This window comes from Pristis pectinata, chromosome 6, assembly GCF_009764475.1.
Source record: "Pristis pectinata isolate sPriPec2 chromosome 6, sPriPec2.1.pri, whole genome shotgun sequence".
Classification (NCBI taxonomy): Eukaryota; Metazoa; Chordata; class Chondrichthyes; order Rhinopristiformes; family Pristidae; genus Pristis; species Pristis pectinata.
In genome coordinates this window covers 102,806,173-102,822,464 of record NC_067410.1, presented here as the reverse complement: position 1 = coordinate 102,822,464, position 16,292 = coordinate 102,806,173, and the positions used below count along the sequence as shown (strand labels likewise).

The 16,292-nt window shown below is 44.3% G+C and overlaps 1 protein-coding gene across 1 annotated transcript; it reads left to right on the top strand.

The window, feature by feature from the left end:
• Positions 1-5,699: 5,699 nt before the first annotated feature.
• On the top strand, positions 5,700-12,662 carry LOC127571893 (carboxypeptidase B-like). The gene is made up of 4 exons (XM_052018641.1): positions 5,700-5,763; positions 6,958-7,160; positions 10,371-10,455; positions 12,100-12,662. Exons 1-4 carry the CDS (start codon positions 5,700-5,702, stop codon positions 12,285-12,287), a joined length of 540 nt encoding a protein of 179 aa, XP_051874601.1. The 3' UTR covers positions 12,288-12,662.
• The last annotated feature ends 3,630 nt before the right edge of the window (positions 12,663-16,292 follow it).

Sequence of the window (16,292 nt, the reverse complement as noted above, 5' to 3'; positions counted from 1 at the left end):
ACAGGTAGAACGTGCAAACTCCACACTGCTGCTCCTGTGGGTTCTGGGCATTTCCATCAATATCCCTTTAAGTTCGTTTACCCCTGGTGATTTATGCTTTCGAGGCAAACAAAAGGACACAAATTGGATCCCAGTACAATCTCAGCTTCATTCACACACACACACACACACACACACACACACACACACACACACACACACACACGCACTCACAAACTCACACGCATGTAAGATATCTTTATTAGTCACATGTACATCGAAACACACAGTGAAATGCAGCTTTTGTGTAGAGCATTCTGGGGGACAGCCCGCAAGTGTCGCCATGCATCTAGTGCCAAATTAGCATGCCCACAACTTCCTAACCCATGTGCCTTTGGAATGTGGGAGGAAACCGAAGCACCCGAAGGAAACCCATGCAGACACAGGGAGAACATACAAACTGCTTACAGACAGTGGCGGGAGTTGAACCTGGGTCACTGGCGCAGTAATAGCATTACGCTAACCGCTACACTACCGTGTCTGCCCTACTACATGTGCATGCACACCCACACACATACACATGTGCACGCGCACACATACACACATGCACGAGTGCACTGACACACACATGCAAATGCATACACACATGCACACGCAGACATCCACACACACAATGCACGCGCACACGCACGCACGCACACACACACACATTCTAACTGGTTGCATCATGGCCTGGTATGGTAACTCCAATGCACAGGAATGCAAGAGGCTACAGAGAGTGGTGGGACTCAGCCAGTTCTGTTACGGGTATAGCTCTCCCTGCAATCAAGGACATCTACGAGAGGTGATGTCTCAGGAAGACGACATCCATCATCAGGGACCCCACCGTCTGGGCCGTGCCCTCTTCTCATTGCTGCCATCAGGCAGGAGGTACAGGAGCCTGAAGACCCACACCTCAAGGTTCAACAACAGCTTCTTCCCCACTGCCATCAGGTTCTTTAACCAACCTTATTCTACCTCAGATTACATTTCCCTCAACTTGCACTAATGTCGTTATGTTTATTATTATTTTGTTGTGTAAGTTACGTCTAATTTATGTTTGTCATGTTTGCAATGTACTGTGCTGCTGCTGCAAAAAGCTTATTTTCATGGCATTTCTACCCTGGATATGTATGCCTATGACAATAAACTTGAACACACACACAAACACATGGCTAATCATGCAACAGTTCGGCTCTAACTAACTGTCCGTGTCCCTAACCTATCCATTATGCTTCGGGCTGGTCGTGGGTGTCTTTGCTGGGCTCCTGGTGTCCAGAGTTCTCTGCTCTTCATAAGGTTTGGCCTCCTACCTCAGGTGGTGCTCGTGCCTTGTTCGGAGACCTCAGATAGACCTTCGCTGGCTGTGGTCCTCGCTGTCAAGGTTCTTCATTGCTGACCACGAGGGCGGTGTTTTCTGACTGGGGGGCAGGGTACTTATACCCCTGTTGTAACCTTCCAAAAACTTCTCCCGACCTGATCAACTGGATGGCGAGATGGGGGTGCCACTGCTAGTCTGAAGGATGATGAGTTTGGGGGAAGCCTTGAATGCAGACCTCCAAATGAGGTAGGGGCGGAAAACCTAGGCTGCATTCAGTCTGCCTCTCTATTGTTTCTCTTACCCTGGACCGACACTTACATTAAATATCCAATGGACCTGCACTGTGGTCACTGGCACCTATTCTTGCCATTGTATATTCTTACCTGTGAGCTGAGACTGAATGTCTGGCCCAGCTAGATTTGGGAATTTGGACCTTATACTAGTCAGAGGTCAGCTTGGCTAATTTTCCCATGGTTCCCAGCTCCCTGTTTGGAGGAGCTGCTTCTGGGGACAACACCGGAGGTCAGGATTGAAACTGGATTACAGGAGCCACGAGGCAGCCACTCTACCAGCTGCGCCATTGTGCTGAGCATTCTTTGCCCAGAGTGTCTCCAGCATGGAAGCAGGTACCACAGTTTGAGTACGGTCAGTATCACCCTGGTAAAGTTGGTGGGTTTAAAAGATTTCAGCGCAGTGACATCTAGGGTTGGAGTGCAGTGATTTAAAAGAGAAAGGTGATAGCCCAGTTTACACAGACATCTCTAATCCCCTCTCAATCTTAGGAGTGGCTGCAGACAATCAGCAGATAGCTTCCAAGTTGATAAGTGAGTCCACCTACAGTATATAATAAATGAGTGGACTATCGCCAGGCATCTGCGTCATGCAAATTTCAGGATTAAACCAGAAAAGTGTGCTTTACGCACGAATGACCTGTTGGTAGTTTGGGCTGGGATGCTATACAAGGTACATATCTCTGTCCCATCTATTTGGGTGTCACTAGTAATTTGAGGTAAATGATGGAAGGACTTCTGTTTCTAGGGCTTGTTGCCATGATTTCGGAAGCATTTCCCGTTGGACTGCACTCCGGGTAAGGAACATCCCTGCATGTGCTGCAGAGCTGGGGAATTCTACCAGACAAACTAAACATAACTTTACTTTTGTTTTGAAAGGGATAAAGTTTTGCGTCTGAGACCTGAAAATGAACAACACCTTCAGTACTTAAAGAACGTGTCTCAAACTGAGCAGGTATTATTTCTTGTTGCCAGCTGAAGCTTAAGTGAGTGCAGGTAAACTAAAGAATTAATTGAGTCCTTTATGTGCATGTAGGTTGATTTCTGGATACCAACTTGGGTAGACCTGGTGACTATAAACTCGAGTGTGGACATCCGGGTTCCTGGAGAGTGGGTTTCCGAAGTTCTAAGTCAGCTGGAGAAGACTGCGTTAAAATATGAGTCAGTTTCAGATTCCTTCTAAACATTCATCAAGTTTTATCATTGTTTAATCCCTTCCATTCTGTTGGAAACAAAACAATTCTTTGTGTTCTGCAGGGTATTAAATGAAAAACTGCAAATCTTGATTGCGGATCAGCTTGATCAGAAGTCATCAGAAGAGACCTACAGTTATGAAAATTATCATAATTGGGAACAGGTAAAATGAACGTTTAGGCAGTATTGTTTCACATGGTGCACAATCTGGTGTAGGACTGCTGGTAGCCATAAAAGCATAGCAGTAATAGTAGACTATTCAGCCTCTCAAACGGTCCTGCTATTTGATTCAATCTGTACGGGATCTCCATTCACTACCTCTGGTCAGAAACCTGCTGAACTCCCTAACAATAGAAAAGATCTGGAAGGAAAATGGACATTAGCAGGAACTGCTGGGGTTTATTAACACTTCCTGATACTATTAGTGCCTGTTAACAATCATGCTTTTTTCCCCGAAATCTATCTAATTCTGTCAATCTGAGCTGAATCTAATGTTAACCGTGCTTTATATAAGCCACTGCACATCCCTTTAAGTGACATGCATGCAATCTAACTGATCAGTTTAATAGCACAAACTGGTATTTATATACTGCCTTTAGCAAGGCATTCCATGCACTAAATCAAAAAATGCAAGAATGTCACAAAAAATTAATATGCAGCAGCTTCATATAACACCTCTCTGGGAAGTATGCAGGTCATCTGTTCATTGATTGATGGATAAACACTGATCAGGACACTGGGAAAATTCTCTGATTCTCTAAGAATATTTCTTTTGGTTCTTTTGCATCAAGTTACTTTACCAAAACAAAGCACCTCCAACAGTGCAGCCATCTCTTGGTCCTGCACTGGAGTGTCAGCCTGGATTATATGCTCAAGTATGTGATGTGATTTTGGAACCCACATCTTTTTGCCACCAGTGGAAACACAGCTTGTAAAGATCATGGTGCATCACAGGAAGTTTAAATGTCAAGAGATTGAGTCACATAGCTCTCCTTTTCAGCACTGTGCTATCCAAAATCAAAGTAACCTGGTGTTCATTAAGTCATGGGTTTCCTGTCATATCTTGGCTTTCAGGTGCCCGGAGACCTGTTTCTACTCTCTTGAGGTCTGGTGAAGACAAGGACGCTTTGCATTTGAGGTTAGCTAGCTCCTGGATCTTCTTGCCATGCTCAGCAAAGCTGTCCTGGTGTTTTCTAATAGAGAAGCCAAGAATCTCATCACGGGTGCTAGTTATGGTGGACGTCAGGGCAGTCCAGACACTGTGGACCCTCTGCTGTACTTGTTGATTGTGGGTCGTGAGGTACTGGCTGAAAATATCTCTCTTTTCAGGGTCCTTGAGACCTTGAATGCCGATTTTCTTCCACGATGTTTCCATGGCGGTTGTTGCTTTGGACCAGGGTAATACAGATACCAGAGGAGATGATGTGGTGGTCAGTCCATCAGTCATCAGTACCTGTTCTGTAGGTAATACAAACATCCTTCTGGAATCATCAACCTGCACCTTCAATGTCTTGCTCAATACCAAAATCTTCTTTATCAGGCCAACACATCCTAACTAATAAAAGTATATCCAGAATCAGTAAAGTTTTGATAATCAATTGTAGATTGAAGCCTGGACTGCCAAAATAGCAGAAGAAAACCCAAGTCTAATTTCTCGGTTCGAAATTGGAAAGAGCTATGAGGGAAGAAGCATCTATCTCCTCCGGGTAAGATCACGTTTAAGTCAAGTCGAGTTTATTGTCGTGTGCAGACGTACGGTGAGGTACAGGTACAATGGAAAACTTGCTTGCAGCAGCATTACAGACACGTAGGTACAGACAACACACAGAACATATATTCTACATAAATTATGCATATTTTATACAAGACAGTGCAAAGAGAGAGAGTAAGAAAGACTGCAAAATCAAGACCTTAGTGCAAAGTAGAAGAGCGCAATCAGAGACAAGTCCACAGTAGTGCAAGAGGTGGTCCAGAGTGTTCCATTGCTGAGGTAGGGTTAGGGTTGTGCAGGTCAGTTCAAGAACCTGATGGCTGTAGGAAAGTAGCTGTTCCTGAACCCGGTGGCGTAGGACTTCAGACTTCTGTTCCTCCTACCTGATGGTAGCAGTGAGAAGAGGTGGGGATCCTTGATGATAGATGCTGCCTTTATCATCCAATATTCCTCTTGTGTTGTTTAGTTTCCTGGTCTCTCGGTCCCACCCTGTCAATTTGCAACCGAACACCAATGGCTGAATTTTAGCTCTCAAATATGAGGGAGTCAATGCTGAGCTGATCTAGAGGCCATTAGAAAACAGTTTTAGCGATGATGGATGAGGGGTAGGTTGCCAGTCATTGGATGAATGAGGGTTGTTGATTTATTGGCGTTGGTGAGGTCATAAACATTCTGTTCTTGGGCCGGGTTAGAGGGGGTTTCCCAGCTCTGGGGAAACTCAACCAACGGAAAGCCTGAATCTACAAGAGAGGGTCCCCTTGGATAGTGGGGAGATCGGAGAGTTTCATTCAGGTCCAACATGGTTACTGGTGAACCACTCCTCAGTTGCCCCTGATCCCCACCTACCTTCTGCCCTTTCCCACTACCAATGGAACCTTCTACCACAACTGTCAGAACTTTCCTCCCCACATCAGTCCCCTAGAACCTCCCCTAGATTCATGGTCACTCTCCCAATGTGCCCTTCTGTCCTCACGGACTTCGGAGTTGTTCCAGATGATCAACCTTCTCTCCTGTGGGCTGGAATTCCAGTTGGATTCTGCAGAACGTTTAGAAACCATTCCTTCTGCGATTCCTGACGTAGCGTCCAAACCCCACCCCTACCCCAGACAGAACTTGCCCCTGGCTCAAGTGCAGACCTGCATTTTCCAAAAAAAAAATCCCTGAAATGTCAGATGAACTCAGCCAGAAAGCAGCTGAGGGACGGACAGCCGCTCCAGGAGATGTGCAGGGTAAGTTCTTTTACACAGAGTGGTGGGTGGTGATGGAGGTAAATACGACAGAGGCATTTAAAAGGCTGTTAAGATAGGCACATGAATGTGCAGAGAATGGAGGGATATGGACATTGTGAAGGCAGAAGGGATTAGTTTAGTTAGGCATTTAATTACTAGATTAATTAGTTCAGCATAACATTGTGGGCTGAAGGACCTGTTCCTGTGCTGTCCTATATTTTATGTTCTCCCACCCAACTCAGACATTCTCTCTTCTCCCCCCTGCCATCAGGCAAAGGGTATAAAAGCCTGAAGGCACGTACCACCAGGCTCAAGGACAGCTTCTATCCTGCTTTTATAAGACTATTGAATGGTTTCCTAATACGATAAGATGGACTCTTGATCTCACAATCTACCTCATTGTGACCTTGCGCCTTATTGTCTGCCTGCACTGCACTTTCTCTGTAGCTGTGACACTTTATTCTGCATTCTGTTATTGTTTTACCTTGTACTGCCTCGATGCACTTTGTAATGAATTGATCTGTAGGAACGGTATGCAAGACAAGTTTTTCACTGTACCTCGGTACATGTGACAATAATAAACCAATTCCTCCCACATGGTCCCCTCCTCTTCCCATCTGCCCACCCCACCTCCCTTATTTGGTGCCATGCTCCACTTTTCTTCCATATCAGATTCCATCATCTGCAGCCCTCTGTCGCCTCCACCTGTCACCTCCCAGCCTCTGTCGCTATTTCCACTCTTCCCTCTGCCACCTGCTTGGGAAGAAGGGCATAGGATTTAGGAGGGTCAGTCCTTTGACTATGACCTACACTTAGTTGAAAGGGTAGATGTTGTGGTCAAGAAGAAGGAGGCAGTTAAATAACCTGGTAGAGTTGCTCCAGCAATCTGAGTACAATCCTGACCTCTGGTGCTGTCTGTGTGGAGTTTATATGATCTCCCTGTGACTGAGTGAATTTCCTCTGGGTGCCCGGTTTCCTCCCACACGTCGACGATGTGCAGGCTGGTAGGTTAATTGGCTACTGCTAAATTCACCCTATGGTGTAGGTGAGTGAATCTGGGAAAATTAATGGGAATGTCGGGAAAACAAGTGTAAACGGATGCTTGATGGTTCGTGTAGACCCAGTGGGCTGAAGAACCTGTTTCCATGCTGTCTGACTTCGTGACTCCACGATGATGACTTTTCTAATCCACAGCCGATGGTTCCTCAACACATCCATGTTCTCCCGTTTACTGTGGGCCATACGTGGAATCTGAAAAGGAAGTCAAAGCCATTGCGGACTTTGTCCGTAGTCACCGTAAACTCATCAAAGGATATATCTCGATCCACTCATACTCCCAACTCCTTATGTTTCCCTACGGCTACAACCATTCACTTTCAGCTGATCATGAAGAGCTGGTAAGTTGTTGTGTGTCAGAAATGAATTACTGATGAATTTAAAGCCAATGTAGAAATCTCTTGTGTATTTGAGAAAATATCTGATGCATTAATGCAACATTTAGAACCTGGATAAAAAGAGAAAATGATGGACTCAACTCTGCATTTAGGAGCTTTTGTTTTTTTTTAAATTTCCCCTCATTAACCTATCAATCATTTACAGCTTATCCTGCAAGGGTCTGGCAGATGGAGCACAACGTTGGTAAATGCGAGGTCATCCACTTTGGAAGGAAAAATAGAAGGTCAGATTATTATTTAAATGGTGAAAGATTGCAGTATGCTGTTGTGCAGAGGGACTTGGGAGTGCTTGTGCATGAATCGCAGAAGGTTGGTTTGCAGGTGCAACAGGTTATCAAGATAGAATGTTGGCCTTCAATTGCTAGAGGGATTGAATTTAAGAGCAGAGAGGTTATGCTGCAAACATATAGGGCACCGGTGAGGCCGCACCTGGAGTACTGCGTGCAGTTCTGGTCTCCTTACTTGAGAAAAGATATACTGGCTTTGGAGGCGGTGCAGAAGAGGTTCACCAGGTCGATTCCGGAGGTGAGGGGGTGAATCTATGGGGAGATTGAGTCGCCTGGATTTTATTCACTGGAATTCAGAAGGATGAAAAGGGATCTTATAGAAACATATAAAATTATGGAAGGGATAGATCAGATAGAGGCAGGAAGGTTGTCTCCACTGGCACGTGAGACCCAGAACTAGGGGACATAGCCTCAAGATTCAGGGGAATAGATTTAGGATGGAGAGGAGGACAAGCTGCTTTTCCCAGAGAGTGGTGAATCTATGGAATTCTCTGCCCAGCGAAGCAGTGGAAGCTACCTCATTAAATATATTTAAGACACAGTTATATAGATTTTTGCATAGTTGAGGAATTCAGGGTTATGGGGGAAAGGCAGGTAGGTGGATCTGAGTCCACGGCCAAATCAGCCATGATCTTATTGAATGGTGGAGCAGGCTAGATGGGCCAGATGGCCTCCTCCTGCTCCTATTTCTTATGTTCTTATCCCTGCATCAATCCTGGCCTCACCCAATCAGAGATATTCCTCCCTCACTCTCTCTGCAACAGAAAACAAATTTGTTGCCCTCTTTCCCAGTTCTGGCAAAGTGCCTCAGGTCTGAAATGTTGACTCTCTTCCTTTTCCACAGATGCTGCCTGACCTCCGAGTGTTTCCACCATTTTCTGTTTTCATTTCAGGTTTCCAGCAGCTGCAGATTTTTTGATGTTCATTAGCAAGTGTTTACCAGAACATATCTACATTTCTGTTCCACACCTCCTGTTTATTAAGCCAAGGGTCTCATATGCCTTTATATGGGTGGGCACGGTAGAGTAGCAGTTAGCGTAATGCTGTTACAGCGCCAGTGACCTGGGTTAAATTCCGGCCACTGTCTGTAAGGAGTTTGTACGTTCTCCCCGTGTCTGCGTGGGTTTCCTCCAGTTTCCTCCCACAATCCAGACACGTACAGGTTATGGGCATGCTATGTGAGCGCCGGAATTGTGGCGACACTTGCGGGCTGCCCCGAGAACACTCCACGCAAAAAGGTGTATTTCACTATGTGTTTTGATGTACATGTGACTAATAAAGATATTTTATGTTATCAACTTGTCTTGTTGCCTCCATAGATTTGTGTGGCTCTGACCCTGAAGATCCAAGAAAATGCCATAACTTTGTTCCTATTGTTTTTTGTCATTTCTGTTGCCAACATGCATCAGTTTATGGTTTGCTGTGTTAATTTAATCTGCCGATTTTCTTTGTTGCAATGGATGGGTTTCATGTTATTCTGAGAGACATGGCAGTAACGAGTGAGCACAGCACCAAAACTGTTTGCAGCCAGGGTGAGTGCATTGATCCAATGTACTGCCACACTGGTAGTAATGCAGGGGCCAGATTCTCCTCCAGGCCTCTCCTGACAGGCTGCTTGATTCTGGGCACCTTGGAGGAGCAATGCCCAACTAGTTAGAAGGTAGACACATAGCCCGCTACAGCACAGTACAGGCCCTTCCGCCCACAATGTTGTGCCGACATTTTATCCTGCTAAGATCTATCTAACCCTTCCCTCCCAAATAGCCTCCTATTTTCCTATCATTCATGTGTCTATCTAAGATTCTCTTAAATGTCCGTAATGTATCTGCCCCCACAACCTCTGCAGGCAGTGCGTTCCATGTACCCACCACTCTCTGTGTAAAAAAAACTTACCCGTGACATCCCCCTTCTACCTTCCTCCAATCACCTTAAAATTACGTCCCCTCGTGTTAGCCATTGTCACCCTGGGAAAACGTCTCTGACTGTCCACTCGATCTATGCCCCTTATCATCTTGTACACCTCTATCAAGTCACCTCTCATCCTCCTTCTCTCCAAAGAGAAAAAACCCTAGCTTGCTCAACCCATTGTCACGAACCAGCAACAAAAGAAACACACTGAGCATGATTCAGTGTTAAAAACTATTTTATTAATCACTACTTATGATAATACGTAAAATAAAAGTAAAAATGTTAGTATGTTAGAATTCAAAAATGTTAAACCTTGAACGTTAACCCCAAAAACTAAACTCTTCGTGTGTGTGTGTGGCAAAGTCCAGAACTCCCAGTTCAGGAATAGTTCGTAAAGTTCAGTTCCGCAAGCCATAAGGTGAAACATGAGCAAGGGCTTCTTCAACAACCACCGTTGTCAGAAGATAAGACGTAGATGTAGAAAAACAGAGAGAGAGTACATACGAAATCCAAATGTTCCACGATGGAACCCAAACGACACTTCAGTGTTTACTCGGTAGTGACTTCCTCACCCCGAAAAGCATCCGAATCGTGGTCGTCCACACACACAAATACCTGTTTCCTTCTACAGGTCAGCAACAAAGTGAACTCCACCGGATTACTTCCAACTTCCATACATGGATTTCAGTGGCAGACACAGTTATTGTTTCTCATCCATCGATAGAGAAAACTAGCAGGCTGGTGTCTCTCTCCCTTCTCTCTCTCTCTCTCCTTCTTCTAACTTCTTCAACGTCATTATGCCCTTTATCTTCTATTGACATAAGCGCCCCACACACACATTCTCTATCTTAAAGGGACTTTCACTGAGTCCGTAACACCTCCCTCATAAGACATCCCCTCTTGTCTTTCAATTTGACATTTCTGATAACCAGGTTATTTCTTGGTGATTTTATTTCAGAATGCCCTAGCTCGGAATGCGGTTGCGGAATTGAGAAGCCTTCATGGAACTGACTACAAATATGGTAGTGGTGCAAAGACAATATGTAAGCATCCCATTATATGGATCATAGAGCCATACAGCATGGAATCATTGACCTCAGCTTTGACAACAGAGGAACTGGAGTTGTCTGTGATAGCAAATCCCAAAGATTTATAGTCCTCTTGGGAAAAGAATTTCTCCTTATAGAGTCAGAGGGTAAAGCAGCATGGAAATAGGCCTTTTGGCCCAACTTGTCCATGCCGGACCTAGTGCCAATGATGCTAGTCCCATTTGCCTGCATTTGGCCCATATCCCTCTAAACCCCTCCTATCCATGTAGTTATCCAAATGTCTTTTGAACATGGTTATTAATCTGAGTCCTAAATGGTCAATCCCTTATGGAGAAGTTGCTACTTCTACACCCTCTTGTCTGAGGAAGCAGCTACTTTTTTTGAGACCTCTCAAACATCTCTTGGTTTGCTAAAGTACTGTGTACAGAACTAATGTCCAGCTTGGTTCTCCCTAAAGAATTGGCAAGATTGGGCAAAATTACATCAAAAGTAACAACATTCCACCGTGGCGTAATAGAAGAGCCTTTCTACATCCTCATCTATTGGTGATTGCTCCTGCAAATGGGAGCTTGTTGTGCTTCCTGTCAGGAGCTCAGAGATCAGAGCTGCCAATCATTGCTGTGCTGAATGCTGGGAAGTGAGTCAGATAGTCACATTTCAATGATCAAAAAGGCTGCCATATAGGTGAGAGAGAACTATGCGGGGGGGGGGGGGGGGGTGTGGGGGTGGCAGGGTGGAGAGCAACATGTTGCTTTCCTTTGTGTCTGGCCACAACTGTCCCAGATGTGATGAGCCAGTCAACTCCACTTCAACTTATTGCCAGCAGTGGGCTGATCAATAAAACATCAGAATTGATTTACATTGAAAGGGATTTTCACTGATCAGGTATTTGACAAGGTGCCACATAAAAGGCTGCTGCATAAATTGAAAGCCCAAGGCATTGGGGCAAGTGTCTTAGCATGGCTTGAAAACTGGCTGTCACATACAAAACAGAGTTGGAATAACTGGGTCCTTTTCAGACTGGAGGAGTGTAACTAGTGGAGTACCTCATACACCGGTTCTTGGCCCTCAATTGTTCAAGATTCTTTAAGAGGAATAACTAGTGGCTAGAAAATGGCATTTGCTATCACATTAAATATTTCAGGGTGAATGTTGTATGTTTAAAGGGATAATACATGAGGGGGAAGAGGAGCAGAAGGCTAAGATCAGATAAAATAACTTGGGAGAGGGTTCCTGATGATTGGTTACACAACCAGAGGCCAGTTAGACTTTTATTCTGAAGTTTAATGCAAAAAAGCAAGGCCACACACTGGGCTCCTCTTTATGGGTCTCACATGGACTTCCTGCTCCTTCCGTTCTCCAGGCAAGACATCCCCTCAGACCTGTCCCAACAGGTGACTAAGCCCAGGCTGGTGTGACTACCTGGCGTCTGCTAATAGTTCACCAACGACATGTCACTGAAGTATAATCCGATTCAAACTTCATTTCTGGGCCAGGAAGAGATCCGGCCCAATACCAGAAACATCTTAACCAGTCTAAAGGGGCCAGAAAGCCCATTCTTGTCTGACTATGTTTTATGTTATACAATATGTTCATTAAATTAGCCATAATGATACTTAAATATGTCTTCCCCATTAGATATAGCAGCTGGAACTTCAGCTGACTGGGCCTATGATCTTGGCATCAAATACACATTCATCTTTGAACTCCGTGACACGGGCACGCATGGCTTCCTGTTGCCTGAGTCCCTGATCAAGGAAACATGTGAAGAGACCATGCTGGCAACCAACCACATCGCTGCTTACATCCTCAACCATCCATATTAAACCTTTTAATGAAGGGACAAAGTTAAAGATGGATGTAGACTGTCTTTAAAGTTTAGATGTAGAATTAAAAGCAGTTTTGATTTTGCAAGTAGAAATGATTAAATGTCTCTTTCAAAAGTATAATGGACTTGCAGAAGTTCATTAGGATAACATTTGCCTTAGATTATTCGTCCTTGTTACAGGATCATAGAGTACAGAAGGAAGATGTTTGGCTCATGGTGTCTGTGATGCCTTTGAATAGGTGACATAATTAGATCACTGTGGAAGTCCTTCCTGCTCCACATTGACTGGAAATAATACAAGGGTGAAATTGGGTCTTCGTCACTGGCACTGAATGACCATCAGTTATACTCATCTCCTTCTACTTAGTTCCATTGAGCCTGTTCAGAATGAATGGAATCAAACAGATATTCAAATTGAGTGCTATGACTATTCAGGTAGTATTACACTGGACACCCAGTTAAACTTCAGTCTTGATTATCAGATCCACTGCTAGAAACTGAGTTTCTCTGATGTCAAAGTCAAAGTTGAATTTATTGTCATCTGCACAAGTCCATGTGTGCACAAGTGCAATGAAAAACTTACTTGCAGCAGCATCACAGGCACATAGCATCAGATAAGCAGCATTCACAAGAAAAACAAATTATAAACAACTTTTACAAGAAAGAACACAATTAAAACAAAAAATGTCCATCTTAGTGCAAAGCGGTCATAGTGTTGCTAAACTGTAGTGGTGATTAGGGTTTTGCCAGTTGGTTCAAGAACTGAATGGTTGAAGGGAAGGAGCTGTTCTTGAACCTGGTGGTGTGGGACTTCAGGCTTCTGTATCTCCTTCCCGATGGTAGCTGTGAGAAGATGGCATGGCCCAGATGGTGGCGATCTTTGATGATGGATATTGCCCTCGAGGCAGCGCCTCCTGTGGATACTACCGATGGTGGGGAGGGATGAACCCATGATGTATTGGGCAGAGAGCACTACTCTCTGCAGCTTCTTACGTTCCTGCACATTCAGATTGCTGCACCAGACCATGATGCAACCAGTCAAGATACTTTCAACAATACATCTGTAGGAGTTTGTTAGAGTGTTCAGTGACAAGCCGAACCTCCTTAACCTCCTAAGAAAGTAAAGACACTGGTGTGCTCTCCTTATGATTGCATCTATGTGCAGTGTCTATGTCTACAATGGTGTTCCTATGCTTAAATGTCCTATTTGCCAGAATGCTCAAGATGATTTTCAGTGTCATCTGGTATTGGGGAGCATTACATGGAAACTAAAGAAGAGGGCAAATCATTTAATACATCTCAGTTACGTGAACTGCATGATATAACAGAGGGAAATTGGTAGTGTGCATCCGATTGCAGGGTCACATAACATTAAACAAGTTAAACCTGGTTCAGGTATCGTTCTGTTACTGCAGTGCCAAACTAAAGCACATCACTGAGGGCACATGAGAAACAGATTGTAAGCCAGATCCTAAACAAAAGCAGCTAAAGGAAGCTGCGGTTTTATGATTAGTTGACAATATCATCTTTAAACAAGTGTCCAAGTGCACATAATATTTCAGCAACAATTATCAACCATTTTAAAGTATCGCAGTGATTGGTTACAAAGTACATATCCATTTACTTACAAGAAGATTATTATTCTAAGTATACTGGGTGAGGTTCTCATTGAGCACACTGCTGCATCCTGGCAGATAAAGTAACAGGTTAACAATCCAAGTTCTGGGGGCAGCCTGCAAGTGTCACCACACTTCTGGCGCTAACATAGCATGCCCACAACTTCCTAACCCGTACGTCTTTGGAACGTGGGAGGAAACCTGAGCACCTGGAGGAAACCCACGCAGACGTGGGGAGAACGTACAAACACCTTACAGACAGTGGCCTGAAATGAACCCAGGTCGCTGATGCTGTAATAGCGTTACACTAACCACTACACTGCTGTACTGTGCTAGGGCAGGATTCGATCAACAAAAAAAATGGGTGCTTGATGGTCAGCACAGACTCGGTGGGCTGAAGGATTGGTCTGCTTGTTTTATTTCTCCATGACTGTGACTCTATGAGCTGTGTGGTGGGTAGTTCTGGAGGTGTGCGCACCCTTGCATCACTTCCACTGGGCTTCTGCGTGCTTTAGCTGGAACACGAGGGTCAATGCTACACTGAACGCTCTGCCATGTTGAGCTGTCACAGGTCAGGGATTCCCACAAATTTGTGTGGAGAGTCATGGGAACAGGCCCTTCGGCCCAATTTGTTCCTGCTGACCAAGTTGCCTAACTGAGCTCATCGCATTTGCCTGCATTTAGCACATATCCTGCTAAACCTTTCCTATAGATGTACCTGCCTAATGTCTTAAACATTATAGTTGTACCTGTCTCTGCACTTCCTCTGGCAGCTCATTCCATCTACTCACCAGCCTGTGTGGAAAAACTTGCCCCTCGGTTCGTCTTTAAATCTTTCCCCTCTCATCTTAAAGCTATGCCTCTAGTTTTAGACTCCCTACCCCGGGAATAAGGCTATTATCATATGCCCCTCATGATTCTGAATATCTCTACAAGGTCATCCCTCAGCCTCTTACACGCCAGGGAAAAGTGTCCCAGCCTATCCAGTTTCTCTTTATAACTCAAGCCCTCCAGTCCCAGTGACATCCTCATGTATCTTTTCTGTGCCCTTTCCAGCTTAATGATATCCTTCCCATAGCATGGTGACCAGATTGGCACACGATGATCCAAGTGTGATCTCACCAACATTTTGTACAGTTGTAACATGACTCTTGTACTCAATGCCCTGACTGATGAAGGCAAGTCTGCTGAATGCCTTCTTCACTACCCTGCTGACCTGATATCCCCTTGCCATGATGGAACTCAGAGTAGAGTGTGTTGTCGAGCACCTAAGTGATGTGGCCTGTCCTGCAGAACTGGCTCAAGGCTGGGGACGTTGGTTTGGGACAAGGGGATCCAAGATAGACTAGTGACTTGGACATCAGCACATACACAAGAGGACACAGCGCAGACCCAAAGTACTGACTAAACTGCATGTCACAGATAAGAAAAAAAAAGAGGTACAATACTGAAATTTAAAGTTATCAATATAAAACAAATGGAATGTACAGAACATACTGCACCAATTGAGTAAATTAAAAGCTACTGATGGAAATATCCCTCAAAAAAAAAATCCCCCAGATTCTCATCTAACAGATACCACGAAGTTTCCTTGGAGATTTTAAAGATGTCATCTTTAAAATGCTTCACACCATCTTGTCACAAAACAGATTCACCACATTTTACAAGTGAGTTGTAAGCAGACACCTACAGTACCTGAGCACCTCTGATTCACAAGAAGCTAGAGTGGAAAGCTTACAAAATTCTAACTGATTCAAGGCATCATTTCCCTTTGTAATCTTACATCAGACTATTTTGGCAAAACTATTAAATCTGAGAGAGAATGAATGGTTTCTGCTGAACATTTATAATTGAACCAATGACTGTATTTGCAGTAAGATTTCAAATTTCCAGCACCTCAAATATTACTGAGCAGTTTTTTTAAATCTCAAAGATACCTCAACTGACAATTCAGAGTAATTTGATGCAAAATCCATCCAGCAAACGCAAATATCTATAACTGGGGACTAATCACACCCCAAGAACACGCCGCTGATCTTCTGATTACATTTCCATGGCAACAATCACATTCGACCCTCAAAATAATCTGTGGCAATTTTCACTCAACTCACTGACACACACCTAAAGGCAAAATGTGATAATTTAGAAAATTAACAATACTCCATCCCAACCAAATGCTTCAACAAATTCCCACTCTGGTTGCACACACTCTTTGGAATCCCAATGGGTCCAAACATCAACCTCTAACCCAAGTCCATCCATTGCCACAAGCAGATATCAACCCTCCATTGATGGCCCTGGAAACCACCAACACCTAATGAACTTAAACTTGGCAAGCCAAGAGGGTGTCCTTCTCCACACACTGCTGGTTCTAGGCACTGTACCTC

Excerpts from the sequence above, each read along its gene's own strand:
- LOC127571893 (XM_052018641.1), top strand. The coding sequence starts at position 5,700 with ATGTCAGATGAACTCAGCCAGAAAGCAGCTGAGGGACGGACAGCCGCT. Across the intron at positions 7,161-10,370 it reads CAGCTGATCATGAAGAGCTG|AATGCCCTAGCTCGGAATGC; the intron begins GTAAGTTGTTGT and ends ATTTTATTTCAG. Across the intron at positions 10,456-12,099 it reads TAGTGGTGCAAAGACAATAT|ATATAGCAGCTGGAACTTCA; the intron begins GTAAGCATCCCA and ends CTTCCCCATTAG.